We start from the raw sequence: 15,848 nt of genomic DNA on the forward strand, positions 1-15,848 counted from the left end.
TATCATGGGGCAGAAAAGACTGAAACCCCAAAATAATTAGCAATGATTCATGGGGCATCTCAGGAGCAGCACGTATTGCCACCATGGTTCAAAGCACTGTGTTGTCAAAATTGGCCCTGCAATTACGTGAGGAGAGAACAGACTTTATGAAGCTCAGTTATTTTACAACACTCCTTTGCACTATTGAAAAGGAAGCTGAACAAAATTTCTGCATATATTTTGGTGTTCAGCAGCTATGGAGTGACAGGTATTAAATCTGTTTCAAGACTCAGTGCTGCATATCCTGGCTTGCAGACTGCTATTTTAACAATTTTTTTTTTTAATTTTGCATGTGAAAATACCAGACAATAAAAGAAAATAAATGTTTTTATGACAAATTACTTAAAAATGTACAGGACTACAGTAAGAGTTTGAATTATGAGGCAAGCTGTAAGAATAAACACAGGTGATGCAAGACATTACATTTCAAATCATCTGGCTCTTACCACCAAATGAACAGAAATATGCAAGGATATATCATATATATGAATTTTAATTCACATATTTGTGTATTTATATGTATGTATGCATACACCCAAATCTAAAATATATCAAAAATTCTGTTTTAAAATTTAAGTTCCACATTGGATTGCTATTTTCCATGTTTAACTCTTGCACCATAATAAACATAGATGAGAAGCTTACAATTAGGTGTGTAACCAGAGCTCTTCTCCTTAAAATCCATCTTTCATGAGAAGACACAATAACACACTCTCCTAGGGTTTTGCACTAATGCTAACCAGCTTCTGAAAATCCTTAAGAACCCCCTCCCTAAATGGCAGTCTTTACAACATAACTCTATAATATCTAATGCAGAAACCTTAATCTCTTACAATTTTTTGGATTTGTTCTGTTTGCTTCATTGTCATTTATACCAAAGAATCAACGGAAAAGAGGTTAAGGAGTTCAGTTTGAGCTTTTGTACTTTACCTTATGTATTCATGAAGACTGGCAATTAAGCATTCATTTATTAAAATGTCAAGAACATTAAAGAGTTGAATCTTGGGTACTTTATTTCCCAGCTTCTTTTTTTTTTTTTAATGAAAAAGTACTGCAGAAGTTGCAGAAGGACAGAATATCCTTGAAATTACCATAATATTCCAGGAAGAACCGAGTTTTTGCAGTAATACTTATAGGAGAAAAAACAAAATCAAAACCCAAGATTTATTTATGAGCCAAAAGTAAAATTATAAAAAAATAATGAAGGAGACTAAATAAATGATCTGTGACAGAACATCTACTTTTTGTTTGTATGCTAGTGATGGGCAGGTCCTGAATTTGCCCATATGTTCCCAGCTGGAGACATGGTCACACAAAAATAATGTTATGACTACAAGAATATGATTCTCCTCCTGTGCCTCTGGAGATGAGCTCTAGTCCTGAACTCCAGGACTACTGTTTTCCTGGCATGGCAGTGCTAAAACACTTCCTTCACATGTCCTGAATAACCTGCATCAGAGAAAACCCCAACAAATAAAAAACCCTTACAACAGAAAAAAACCTAAACACCCCAAACCAAACCACCCCCACCAATACCAAATCAAAAATCTTAAGCACTTTTGCTTCAGTGCAGGATCTGTTACAGGTAACAACCTGCCTTTTCCACAACATAAGTGTAGTCAAAGGGGAAACAGCAGAAAAGGGCAGCAGCTGGTGAGAACTAAAGATAAGCTTTAATTTTTCACTGAAATAGTATTTTATCTGAAAAGATGGATTTTTTTTTTCTGAAAATATTCTTTAATCTCTGTTGCTGCAGGCCCCCAGCCAGGTAATAATTAGCATTGACTCCACGATTACAGAAGGCTGATCAATCCCTTTATTCTATTAAACTGTACTATACTATATTTATTAAGAAACTCATCACCCTTACAGGCAGCCCGATACAGCATTGATCTAATTGGTAAATCAATCAAAACACCATCACCAGTGTCCAATTAAGAAATCACCCTTTGGTAAACAAATCTCCATAACACATTCCACAGGTGCACAACAACAGATGCAGCAAGTGTAGATAAGAATTGTTTCTCAATCTTTTCGCACAGTCTTCCCCAGGAAAATGCCTGGGAAAGTCATGCCTGCTGCTCTTGATGGAGAGAGCTGTGGCTACAACTCTCCTTAACAAATAGCCTCTCATAGTAGCCTTATCTCACCTGCAAAGGTTTTGTTTTTGTTGGAGAATAAAATTAATCTATTTGATGCAATTTATTAGACAATTTATTCTATAAGTCAATAATTTACACAAAGTGCTAATATTTTGCCCCAGATCTTTGACTGGGACAAGCTAGACAGAAAACATGACTTTGCCTAGTTGGGGGAAGAAAATCAATTCTATGGGACACAAACCAAACACGTTATAACAAACAGAGCCTTTTATAAGGAAAAACACACTACAATACTTGATAAAACAATCAATCAATATGATACAACAAGGACATAATTTTATATTTTTAATTGCTAAAATAAAAATATCTTTGCATGGATCAAGAATTACAGCAAGAACATTTTTCATCACATTAGCTTGAAAATCTGACCCACTAAGAAAAAGCTAATATCATGCTCAGCAGTATGTCTCACTGATACTTCATACAGCTCTAACACTAAAAACTTTCTTCAATAAGAAAGCATTGTAACACAATGTTAGTAACTTGCTCACTTGGAGCTTAACCTATTTTCCATATTTTCTTATATTTGCATAGCTAATGCACTAGCAATTGCAAAAAGCTTTTTATAACAACAGATGAACTATTTGAATACTAGTTATTCCTAGTTAAGATTAATTTGAGCTTATCATCAACAGGAAAAGGTAAATTTTCTTTACTATATAAAATCACTGGAACCGTTGGGAAACCTACCTTGTGAATTTTAAATAGAACCTCACAGAGGTTATAGATTTTTTCAGCTCGTACCCAGTCTAGTGTGCTTACCTATAATATATATAAAAAAAATAATTATCAGCACATTTTTTATTTGAAAATCATTTTCAGATGAAAAAAACCTGAAAAGGTTTCACCCATCATTATTCTACTGGATCCTTTAAATACAGGCACATCACTATATTTAATATCCAGTATTTAGAAAAGACTGTTGAATAGTATTAAATTTTTACAGAAACAGGAATTAAAAGGTGTTAAATAATTTCATTTTTTCATTTCCTAGTATGATGGAAATGTCTTTCTAATCTCTGTCATTAGTTACATAAGCATTTTTATTTCTTAAGATGCTAACACAGAGAACTCAGTCTCAAACACAGAGTCATTCACCTTCATGTCTCAATCTGAAAAAAAACTTACAATCAATAGATCAAGATGTAGTCCTAAATTCAGTTTTGAGTTTACATGCACTAGGGAGGAAATAACCCAATATTAAGTCTAAAACTGGAAAAGGACTATGTGACTGCAATATTTATAATCAAGAAAAATATCAGCTGTGTGCTCAATAATATGAAAACACCTATATTTTGTTTTCTTTTGATTTCAATACCTAATCCTGTTGACATGACAGGCTGTTAAAATCTGAAGAGGAAGAATGATGTTTGAAGCTTTTACTAAAATTCTACTTAATGATATGATGCGATAATCTGTTTTCTTTTGAAAACAGTACCCAGCCTACATAGTTCAAGAAAAAAACAAAACAAAACAAAAAAAAACCCAACAAAAAAATACAAAAACAAACCAAAAAAAAAAACCCAAAACAAACAAACAAACAAAAAAACCACCTCACACACAAGAAAAATTCAATATATGGAAATAAGTATTTTGGTACCACTTGGATAATGTAAAATTCTAGGGCTTATACAGCTTTGGCCTATTTCCACACACCACCCAAAAGGAAGAAAGCAGAAAAAATAAATTAAAACTATTAACATAAAGAAAAACTTGTTTGTAAAACATGTGGTTATGCAGATCAAACTTAACTAGAAAAAACTATGAAATTCACTCACAGATTTTTTTTTTCCTCTGTGTTCACAGTAGCACATAATTCACCTTTTAAAAATGTAGTATTGCTTTTCATGATTTGCATGGAGATATCAACATGTTTTGGTTCTTTTAAAATTAATTTTAAAGTTTAATTTTCAAGTCTCTTCAAATTCTAAGCTGTTAAACAGAATTGTAATAACTTGGTGAGAATCCAAACCACTGCAACACTTACAGGCCTCTAAGGGGACTTCTGTTAGTTATAAAATGTTACTTCAGAGTCCTTTGGAGGAGTAATGTCAACTTGGTGTTAGTTTATTTCTAGTCTTAACAATCTGAATTAATTCTTAATAATCTAATCTTCTTCTAATTTCTTTTAGGTTTAGATTAGGGTTTTTTTTAGATTAATAAATTTAGATATAAATCACCTACTGAAATGGGATTGAAGAACTACATCTTTTCAGGATATAGAGGGACTCACATTCTAGGATTCTCCATTTCATTTTCTATATCTTAACAATCAAATGGCAAACATCACTTGAATACAACACATAACAGATTATGCACTTTGTTTTACTATAAGCAATGTCTCAAAAATTAAAGCTCAAAACTTTGCATACAGGTAATTTTAAAATGACATGATAAAAGCACATAGTACTACCTAAACTTTTTCAAATTTAAACTTAATGTCAGCTGGTTCAGAAAAGGAATTTAAAACAATTTTAGGTACTAACTTATCCTCCCATCACTTTATAAAAAGGTAGCAATTTTTAAAGACATACCTTTCTATTTTTTAGGTTTCCATTTCTATTTATCTTCTTGTAAGTCCATTCTATATTTTATATGAGTTTTTCAAATTAATTATTGTACAAATAAGACATAACCTACGTTTTTAAACCACTGAAACAGAGGTCTTATAAAGCTAATTCATAAAGAAATGTACATTTAAACAGGCTCACAATAGAGTAAGCACTGCAGGTCTTTGCTTAATCCTATGTCCAGGGAAATATTTTGTACTTTGATGGCTTTTTTGAAAAGAAAATAATTAAATAATACATTTTTTCCCCATTACTGTTGATCCTCCAAAGGGATATTCATGCTTCTTGCAAAACAAGGTTTAGAGTAGAATGGAGGCTAGTCCATTATTTGGTCTTGAATATCTCAAAGGGAAAGGATCTTTTCCATCTCAATTAGCAGCAGGAGAACCCTTTATTTCTGTAAGTGGCTAGACAAGGAAGCATAAGCACTGATTCATTTGCCGTTTATGCAACTGGCTTTGGTGACGTGGGCTATGACCTGAAAGCTGTTGAGATATGAATGGACTTTCATTTGCTCATATCATTTGTTTTGATTTCTGAAGATTAATTTTAACTGTTGGGGATCTTTGCACTATTAATGATGGATGAAGGTGACACTGCTGTGCCATTAAATTCTCTCTGAGTACTTCAGACTTCTTCCCATTGTTCCACGCATCTCTTTCATCTTTTGATGCTGTGTAACCTCATATGACTTTTTCAGCAGAGGCAGACAGTGATAGTGACAACTGCTGGCACCTATATAAGCCAAGGATTTCTTTACCTGTCTATGTCAGAGAAAGGCTACCACACTTAGAGAGTGAAACAGTCTGAATACTACTGTGTGCAAGGTGCTCAGAACACAAATGACATATTGAGAGGAATTTTAAGGAGGCAAAATAAACCTATTACAAAGGAATACTAGAATCTAAACAGACAGCTGACATTATTTCTAGTTTTATCAGATCTATCATTGTATATCTAAGTTTAAAATGTTACTGTGATAGACTGCTTTACTTTTAAAACCCCACAAATAACCATATACACCTAGTCAAGAGGAAAAGCTGGAAATAATCATGAAAGTTCATGAAAATTGCAATATCCTTCATTTGATTTAAAGAATGTTCCAGTTTATTGCAGGTTATCCATCATCACACATGTAATAACTGGGTAATAAGTACCTAAGATAAATGAGACACCCAAGTATATTTCTTAGACAATACAGTAGTTTTTCTCATTATTTCCCCTTAGAGTTGTTCCTGCAGGTATTCTATACATTGCAATTTCTTGGCATGACAGCGTTATTATTTTTCATGAAGGATTTGACAAAACATTTCAAACAGCTCTATTCAGAATAAATGACTCAATGAGACATGCTTACATTCATATAAATTTAGTTCAGACAGTTTCAGAAAGAGTGTCAAAATACATGAGAGTTTCAATTAGCATTAAGTAAGCCTCTACTTTAATTTGTGTTTGTCTACTATATGAATTTATTCCCAAGAGGAGCTGAATGTTGTCATTCATATTATTGGCAGACCACCTCCTTAGCTAACCCACTGCAGTATGTGTTGAATACTTGGTTCTGTAGACATTTAGCTATGTTAATCCTTTCAGGAACATTGCAAAATTAAGACATTTGTAAACTCACAGGTAACACTGAGCTGATCAGAAAGATAATAAAACCAAACAGGGTTATGAAAAATAGTAGTCTGAAATTACAATTCTAAGTCTCCAATGAGAGACTAAAATAGGTACAGAGAGTTACAAAAGTCCCAAGTGTTGCAGAAGTACTTTTAACTTTAGCATGATTTCTGCAATTTCCTCATGGTTTAAAAACAGGCATTACAGTGGAGTTCTGAAAATAAACAAAAAATAAACAAAAAGCTGATAAAAATCTAGCTTTACATAGATCAGGTGATCTCATTATCAGTTCAAACTCATATTCCAAATATACTTGACTTTAAATATGTGAGTTAATCATTGGCTTTTCTTTAAAAAGTTATGATTTAAAATAGAGAGAAAACAATGAAGTTAAACTCATTTTGACACACTCATGCAGTAAACAATTAGCTCACAAAGTTACTCCCTAAAAGAGAACTCTGCAATTATAAAATAGGTGTTGGGGTTCTGGATGCTGCGAATTTTAGGATTTCTGTGCTGACAGACTCTGACTCCCAGGAGAGCAGTGCATTTCACCTGAGGCAGTGGAGAAGGCTTCCAAAATTGATTGATATCGCTGGGATTACGGGTGTGTAGTTTGATTAGAAGTGTGCAATATCACAGGGTGGAAAACTTAGAGCTTAAGGTTTTAGAATATAGTAATATATATGGAGAAAGATGGAGGTTTTAGAGCAGAGGCTTGTCCTCCTTCTTTACTATCTTCCTCCTTCTGCATGGGTTTGGGTGGTATTTTGTAATTGGACAGAAAAGTCTGCATTGTGGACTTTGAGTGATTGGTTATTGGGTTAAAAGTGAAGATAATTTAGGTGTCATTTCTTTAATTGGATAGGTTAGCCTTAAAAGACCTTGCAACAAAAGACAGTTAGCCATTTCACACCTAGTTAGTGAAATACTGCAGAACTCCCTGCCTGTGAGGCTGTAAAACAGATAAGAAAAAATAAACACCTAAGTCTGAACACAAAATACTGTCTTGAGTGCCTTCAATCCCAGTCTCAACAGAGGTAGAGAAAAGAAGCCAAGAACCAGCAATAGGCATAAAAGACTTTCATGCCTGCTCAGAGATCACCACTAAATAAAGAAATATGAGGTGAATGTAAAAGAGAATCATACTTCAAAAATCACTGAAATCAAATCAACATAACATACTCTTGGACTTTCTCTGAATACAGAATCTAATTCTAGAAGTCTACAGAGCCTCCCAAAATATTAAAAATATTTGCGTAAATGTAAAGGAAAAAATTAAAGTGCCGATAGTATTTATTACTGGAATACAGCAAATGCTGCATTATCTGAGAATTAAACAGAAGTATCCAACACACCTAGAAGTACTAAAAAGGTCTAAGGAGAAGATGAAATACTTCTAGGTAAAGAGTATTTAATTTCACTAGTCTCTTCACTCCTTAATGGAAAAAACAAACCCATATTTTTATTTTTAAATATTTTTTTAATATTATTTTTAGCATTTAGAACTTACATGGCAGCTTTAAAAACACTGCTTGTCTTAATTACATTGTGCGAGCTTCTCTATAGTGTCAAATGTGGAACTATTTCTGTTACTTTCACAATATTCTCCTATTTATTCTTTTCTTAAAATTATAAACAGCCCACGCAGTGATTGTCTAGCTGTCTTCATGTTAAATCACTTCAGTGCTATTTATTTAATCACATTGAAAAAGATAGTTTTGCAATTAAGGGTTACACAACAGATCTAAGGTTATGGCTACTTGAATACTTTAATGTAAAAAACATAATGAACTATAAGGGAAATATAAAAAAAATCAAACAGTAGAAATCCCTCCATCTAGCCCATATTACATAAAAACATTAAATTATTTTCTGGAACTTTTCAAAGGTATAAAAATTAGTTTGATTTTCAATGATAATATAGAATATTTTTTTCCTCAGTTTCTTCTGGGATATGAATTTAGAACTTTTCCAATATCTGAAAACTGACAGAAATTTTATAGATGTTTTTAGAATGTAATAAAATGCTTATATATTAAAACTGACACAAGAATAATTTCTATTGGTTCAGTGATGTTTTTCAGATATCCAGTTTTTAGAAATGGGTCACACTTCTAATAAACCAGTGTGTAAAGGAAATCTGTAAATTTCTTAAATACATTCAGATAAGCCCCTTCAGGGATGCAAAAAGACCCTTCTCTGTTAATCACACGTTTTTTGATATTTACTTCTGTGGTGAAGCCTCTATATTTCTGGAATCACCATCTGAGACCACATGAATTGTAGAAATAAGGTATAAATAGAATATTACTTGCCATAGTGATTTATTTCATAGTATAATATTCACTTTTTCCCACAATTTTCTTTATTTTTGCTCATATATAACTATGTTTTCCATTCTTATGAAAATTAGCAGCTGTATGTACGGTCACATTATCTTTTACACACAATGAAATAGAAAAAGAGTGGAAATGGTACTACATCCTTTTACAAACAGTTGTAAAATTATGGAAAAAGATAAGTGTAGAATTTATAGGTCATCTGCTCTGTGCACGCTATACTGACACACTGATTTACAACATTGATTCAGGATACAAATAGCAAAAGCAACGCCTCTGAAATAAAACATGTTAAACTTGTCTCTTCTAAAGCAAGTTGAAATGTTTGTATTTTTGTGATTGAACAATCTTTTTTTTTTTTTTTTTTTTTCCCCCTGCTTAAAATAGTAAAAAAAACCAAACCTCCATAGAAGCAATGGTAAGAGCAGTAGCATCAAATATCTCTAAAAGCAGTGAAAGAGCTGTACGCACAGTTTTGTGGAGGGACCTGTGTTTCCAGCTACAGAGCTGGGACGTGTGGCACAGAACCAGTGCCACGGGAACTGTCTGGGGTCTGCCAGGGCAGGATCGCTGCCAAACAGGTCCCCAGTCATGGCCCCACAGTGGACTGACCTTGTCACACAGCCAAACACCCACAGAGCCCCTCACTAACTCCTCATCCCCCTGCTATGGGATGGGAGAGACAATAAGAGCAAAACTGAGAAAATGCATGGTGGTGGAATGGGGAAGAAATCAATTCATGCGAAGGCAATTGCACACTGCTCACCCCACGCAGACCAATCCCCAGCCATTCTCCAAGCAATGGCTACTTTTGAAGACCAAATCCTCATTTTTTATTGCTGAGCATGATGTTTCATGGTACGTGAAATCCCTTTTGCTCTATTTAAATCAGCTGTCCTAGCTGTGTCCCCCGCAGCCTGTCCCAGCCTGTCCCAGCCCCAGGTAGTTCGTTCTGGGTGAGCGATGAGGACGGAAAGGCTGCACCAGCCCTGCCCAGCATCAGCCCAAACTCGGCTGTGTCAGCTCTGCTTTAGCCCCAGGTGAGAAACCATGGCCGCTCTGAAGTGGTGCCCTCCATCCCAACAAGGCCCAGCCAGGAGCAGGGAAGCCATGGGGACCGGGCAGCCCCAGCTCGGGGCAGCAGCCATCCTCTGGAAGCAGGGACAGGCTGAGGCTGGGCCGGCATGTGGGCCTGGGTGGCCCTGCCTTGTGGGACCAGGCTGGGCAGGGCAGGGCAGAGCCCGAGACTGGCCCTGCTGCACTCAGGGCTGCACTGGGATCGTGGAGTGAGCCACAGGGAAGGGCATCAACAAAAGCCAGGGCTGGAGGTGCCCTCAGGAAAATTATAATCAAAGTGTGGTTTTAGATCCAGGTTTGAAGTCTCCAGATAGGAGGTTGCTGGAAACTATTAATTTGGTCTTTTCTTTCTGGGGGTTTTTCCCTTGATGAGAGACATCTGGGGAATGTTAAAAGAGCAAGAAAACCAATCAACAAGTTTTATGATTTATACGGTCTTTCACATTTACTGGTGCATCATAGTGTTGAGGTGGCACAACACATTGATCAAAGGGTTCCCCTTTGTTCATTTCTTGAAAGCCAAGGCTCCTACTAAAAAATTGTAAAAAGATAATAGATTCTGTCAGATAATTTCTACTACTAGTCATCCCCACTTGTCTGTTCTTAGTAGAGTGCTGAAAATGGTAAATGAAGAAGTTTATCCCAAATTAGTATCATATAGATGTACAATTTAATTATGTCAAAAATGTGTCTTAGAAACAGATCTGAAGACAATAATTAAAATTTAAAGAGGAAAATAATTTATGTGGTGTGTTATTTATTTGTTTAATATTTCTGGATGGTTTTCAAATTTTAATTAAATATTAGAAATTTAATCAAATTTTAGTTCCTTGGCTTAACATATGAAACACCAATTTTTAGTGGGGGAATCCCCCTGCTTTTGCCAGATATATTGTCTCACTTTAAAAAGAATGCTATTAGCCATTTTAGCATGATTGAAATTAATTGGAATCATTGGATTAATAATTTCCATTTAGAGAGGGGCAAATTTTACTTATTGCATTTCATTGAATTCACAAATAACTTCTGAAAAGTAAGTATTTCCCAACAGTACTGCAGAGAGTACACATATAAAGAATCAGATTTTCTTTGGACCAGCAGACAAACTTGGGAGACTGAGCAAAACTGTAAGCATGTTGTATAATTTAAATTTCATGCTAAGTCCACTTTTTATTCTTTTATGATTTGTTTAAGGCAAAGGTTTTCTGGAGAAAAAAGAAAGGATTAAATATTACCATGTGGTAAGTATGGGTAATTTCAAAAACAGTTTAGAATTCTACAGCTCATTTCTATTTCACCCTTCTAAATTAATTTTTAAAAAAATATTAGATAAGGTACCTATTGTGAAACAGAATTCTTGTTACAAGGCATATAAATTATCAAAGCAAGACTTGTCCAAACTGTACACTTAGCACTTTGATCCCTTGCTTGTGTGAAAAGTCCACAACTATCATCCAATAGTATGGATGGTTTATTTAATGATGCATCATGTCTTTCAGAAAGCAGAGTAACTACCAATTCATTACATCTACAAAATACCTTAAAATAAATAAGGGAAGAAATATTAGGCCTAACCAACCAAAATAAAACCTGACTTTGAGAACTTCAAAAACAAAACATACAACAAGGTTTTCAGAGGACCTTGAAAGAGGCTGAATATCTACAGTTTATTGAAATTCAGTGGCATCTGTGACTTTAACTTACATTGAAACCTCAGCTGAAAACTCCACTTGATAAAGGAAAACAAACCCAGATGTAACAAACAGGTTTCCATTTACAATGAAGCTGACACAAAAATATCATTTTTTTTTTTACCGGTGGAGTGCTGAAAATGTAGAAGGATGAACCCTTCAGGGCCAGAAACTTGAACTTGTAGAGCTGAGATGAATCAGTTCCTTCAAGTCTCTCATTTACCCATCCCATATGTATGACCTGTAAAAGAAAATTGAAAATTGAAAATTAAAGTTCTCTTTCTCAGTGGATCATGAGTGGTTTTAGTAGCATGGGATGCATCATCTACTTCACATTTGCCTTGCAACCATTTCCATATTCTTGAAGCATACAATATAATGCCAGTGTGTCAGAAGTCCTTGAAGAGACAGACTTGTAGTACTGGCACTCTGAAACTTATCTGAAATAATCCCAGTTTTAAAAGCCACCTATGCAGGTCAAAGCAGATTCTCATTTGAGAAAGCAGAAAATCCACATGTACCAGAGTAGTTCCACAGTTTATAAAAACCATAATACCTTATCTATAGCAGTGTCAGAACTTGGACATACTGATATTTCCATTACACATACCTCTAAAGAAATACCTCTAAACAAATCACTATCTGAAATCAATCAGCTTTCACCAGGCTCATGTTTGCAGCTGTTAAAGTCTTTGTCACACTTGTTGTCTTTCAGAGTTTATACATTTTAATATATGCTTTATCACATTTACGTTTTCAAAGAATTAGATAACAAATCCAGCAGTTACCCAGCGTTAGCAGTGTTGCAATGCATGCCTTTATTTTCCAGATAAATTAATGCTAAGAAGAAATTAAATGAAGAAGTAAAATTGCATGCTTCCTTCCTGAGGTAAATACAAATTTATAAACGAATGCCATAAATAAGAATGCCATAGTGTGGTAGCAGACTATCATGAACGTCCTTACTAAAAAATAACAAAGCAAAAACATTCCAGGCTCCATTTTGCATACATTAAGAGGAATATATTGCTCTTGAAACAGGTACTTAAATCTAGAGTGAATCACCAATCTGAGTGTACAAGTATTGCTGAGTAGCTTGCTTATTTTCAACTAAGGCTACACTTACAGACAATAATGAGTTATAGAGGGAAGAAATGTCAAAGCCCTCGCTAACAGTATGAATGAATTTTCATACCTATGTTATGAAGACCTCACAAATTGTTTTCTAATGTTGGCATTTAATGTATCAATTATGTCTTTTGTCAATCAATTTATCAATAAATTAATAATAAATCAATATGTTGAACCAGACAATCCTTCTCCATACTGTTCTTCTGAGCTCCAGCACTAACATTTTAAGGAGATCTAAGAAACAGCAAAATAAATACAGTAGACCTTCCAGTTTTTGATTTGCTGTTCTGTAAATTGAATAACTCTGACCAAAACATTGTTTCTATAGTAGTCAGCAAAAGTGTTGAAGCAGGATGTTCAGACATCACATTACTTAAAAAAATACTATATTATTATACTATATTATTGTTGTTACTCTACTGATATTATATATTATCAGTTATTAATATCAAATAACAGACAAAAATAATTATATCCAATATAATTTAGGGTTTTTTACTTTCTTTCCACATATCTTTCTTATTGACTGGTTTATTTAATAGATTTTTAGATTTCAGAAATGGAGAAAGAATTATTGCTCAGTTCAACAAAATCTGTATGGAACAAAAGCAAACAAGTGCTGGTACTTAATTACAAGCTGTCTGTGGTTTACTGGGTTACTGTGATTTTAATGTGATCTTAGTAAGTGGGTGGGAATGTTAGTCTGGGATAAAAAATATTCTGTTTTTTTGATTGAAACCAGCCATTTGAAGTTTTCAGGAGTGCTCACAAGGCATTATACTACAAACTGTCCCTTCTTAGCACTGCTTTCACTACTGTTTGAAAATTACCCACACAACATTGATACATTATTAAGTTTCTAACATGCTTTAATACACTTTCCAAAAGTTCCTGTACGAAGAAAATGAGCAATGGCACTCATTACAAGGAGATAAAACAAGTCACTAACAAAATGTAATCCAATCATAGCAGATAAATGAAGGTTCTTATTTGCACTTATTGTTTTCCTGCAGCAATAAAGCATCTAGATGCTGCAATGACTGGAAGTTTAATGTGTTAAATTTAATAAAGCAGTCAGTACATTTTGTATATAGCACTTTTAGTTAAACACTTATGAAAAGTAAATGATGTAAAACACTCAGGAAGGAACTGAAGAAAGAAAATCAAGTCGATTTATATGTATGACACGTATGAACAGACAGAAACACTTATATAATTAAAGTGGGATAAGAATCTACAGGAGATGACAGACTGATCTGCAAGTAAAGAACCAGTGTCATACCATAAGACACAATGGAACTATAACAAATTAAAAAAGCAAAGAGAAGTACATCTCGAGGCATCTTAAACAGTTTTGGGGGATCTTTTCCAAAACAAGTGGTAGATGGTATATTTTGAAGAGAACACCTTATAGGGGCAGAACTGGGAGGGGGGACAAGCAGTCCTTGCACATACATAAAATTTAACTGGAAGTAAAATAAAAATAAAAAATAAGATTGTAATGCTGTAAGTTTTGATCTATTACATTACTGTTTTCCATTGTACATCAGTTGCATTCAGTTATGTCTGAATGGCTACTATTCAAAATTAAATGTTCTAGAGAGCAAAGCATAGAAGCACTTAGAAATTATGACACAAATATTCTTTGTGCTTTAGTTCAAGAATGAAATTTATAACTCCAAGCTGGGCACAGTTTGAACACCACAAATAGCAATGAGTCCACACTATGCTGAAGGGAGTATGAAGAGAGGTATGTATCTGAATTCATGCATCTTCCCAGGCATTGTTTGCTGGGACAAAATTCAGATCACAAGTCCTTTTGGGTAGCAATAATAGTGTCTACTCGGCTTGTTTTAACAGGAAGCTGGTAAATTTGACCTGATGTCTCTCACCTTTACTCATCACAGCCTTCTTGTTCAAGTTAGGATCCAAAGCACAAAACTCTTGAAGCCAGCTACCACCAGTAAGTTGCCTCACTGCTTATGCATTCTTATATTATAGCAGATCAGCAGCATTATCTATGCAGCAGGAACTGACCAAACTAAAGAAAAATGGAAAATTCACATCTTTCTCAACACTTTTTTTCTTATATGTCTGCTTTGTATTTTAGCAATATTACAATATTACAAGTGGAAAAATAAAGAATAAACCATTTCAAACTATAGTTGTTTATCTCACAGAGCATATTTACCTCACAGCACTTTGTATTAGCTGACTAGAGGTTAAAAAGTTCAGTGTTTTTAAGTGGTTCTTCTTCTGTTAGACTAAGTTTTTTCAGTTGAGGATCTGAGGTACCAGAAAAAGACCCTGAAGGGTCAAGGCAATTTCGCTAGGAAATGAAAAGCTGTCCTCCCACATAAATAAAGCCAAAAAAACAAAGAAGATTTCAATTCTATCTCTATGTGGTCTCTTGATGCTTAAAGGAATGTAGTCCTGCTCCATTTCTGCAGGTGTAAATTGTAAAATTACAGTCTTCAAGAACCTAAGTTTTCCAGACTAGCCATTAGGATAAAGTAATTTTATTGCTACATGTTATAATTCTAAAAACATTTTTCTCTTTTTTGAGAAAAAAAAAAACAAAAAAAAACCAAAAACCAAAAACCAACAACAACAACAACAAAAACCAAACAAACAAAAAAAAAAAAAAAAACAAAACAAAAAAAAACCCCAAAAACCAGAATGAGAAAGGAAGAAAAAAATGGTCTTTCAAGAGTAGGTGCAGGATTTCTTCTATGCTTCAGGATGAAGCCAGGCAAACATTCATGGCACACCTGCAGCAGCAGTTCTGCTACAAGGAACAATGAGAAAACCCTTCATATTTGAAAAGTTTCTTATTTAGAATTATGATGTTATAATTTTCAAACACAGAGTAGAAAAGAGTTTCTGAAAAACTTAGTACCCTACCCTCTCCAAAATGCAGTAGCCATGATACATATTTTGTTTCTAAAAAATGCATCCTTAATGTTCTCAGGACCTCTGCTATAGTGGAGGCTTCCTATTTTCTCTCAAAAATATTTCTTTCATAGTTCTTTATTTCTTTCAGCCTGTCCACAGAGGCCACAGAAAACCTCTGAAGGTCAATACCTTCAGAAACACAGTGCATAAAATCAGAGGCAGTATTCCTGCCAAGGCCTTACAGCAACAGGAACGCTTAGCATAATCTGCAGTAGCTGGCTGAGGTACAGCCTGCAATGCCTGCATTTCTCAAAAGCCACC

At 34.4% G+C, this 15,848-nt stretch overlaps 1 protein-coding gene across 1 annotated transcript in view; it reads right to left on the reverse strand.

The window, feature by feature from the left end:
• The window catches only part of SNTG2 (syntrophin gamma 2), a 209,788-nt gene that overhangs the window by 27,617 nt on the left and 166,323 nt on the right, over nucleotides 1–15,848 (reverse strand). Inside the window, exons 12-13 of the mRNA XM_041419899.1 lie at nucleotides 11,626–11,742; nucleotides 2,892–2,963 (exon numbers count right to left, since the gene is read on the reverse strand). Of these exons, the coding sequence (XP_041275833.1) occupies nucleotides 2,892–2,963; nucleotides 11,626–11,742 (189 nt within the window). The remainder of the gene's footprint in view (nucleotides 1–2,891; nucleotides 2,964–11,625; nucleotides 11,743–15,848) is intronic.

The sequence above is a fragment of the Onychostruthus taczanowskii genome, unplaced genomic scaffold (genome assembly GCF_017590055.1).
Source record: "Onychostruthus taczanowskii isolate IOZ18803 unplaced genomic scaffold, ASM1759005v1 scaffold11, whole genome shotgun sequence".
Classification (NCBI taxonomy): Eukaryota; Metazoa; Chordata; class Aves; order Passeriformes; family Passeridae; genus Onychostruthus; species Onychostruthus taczanowskii.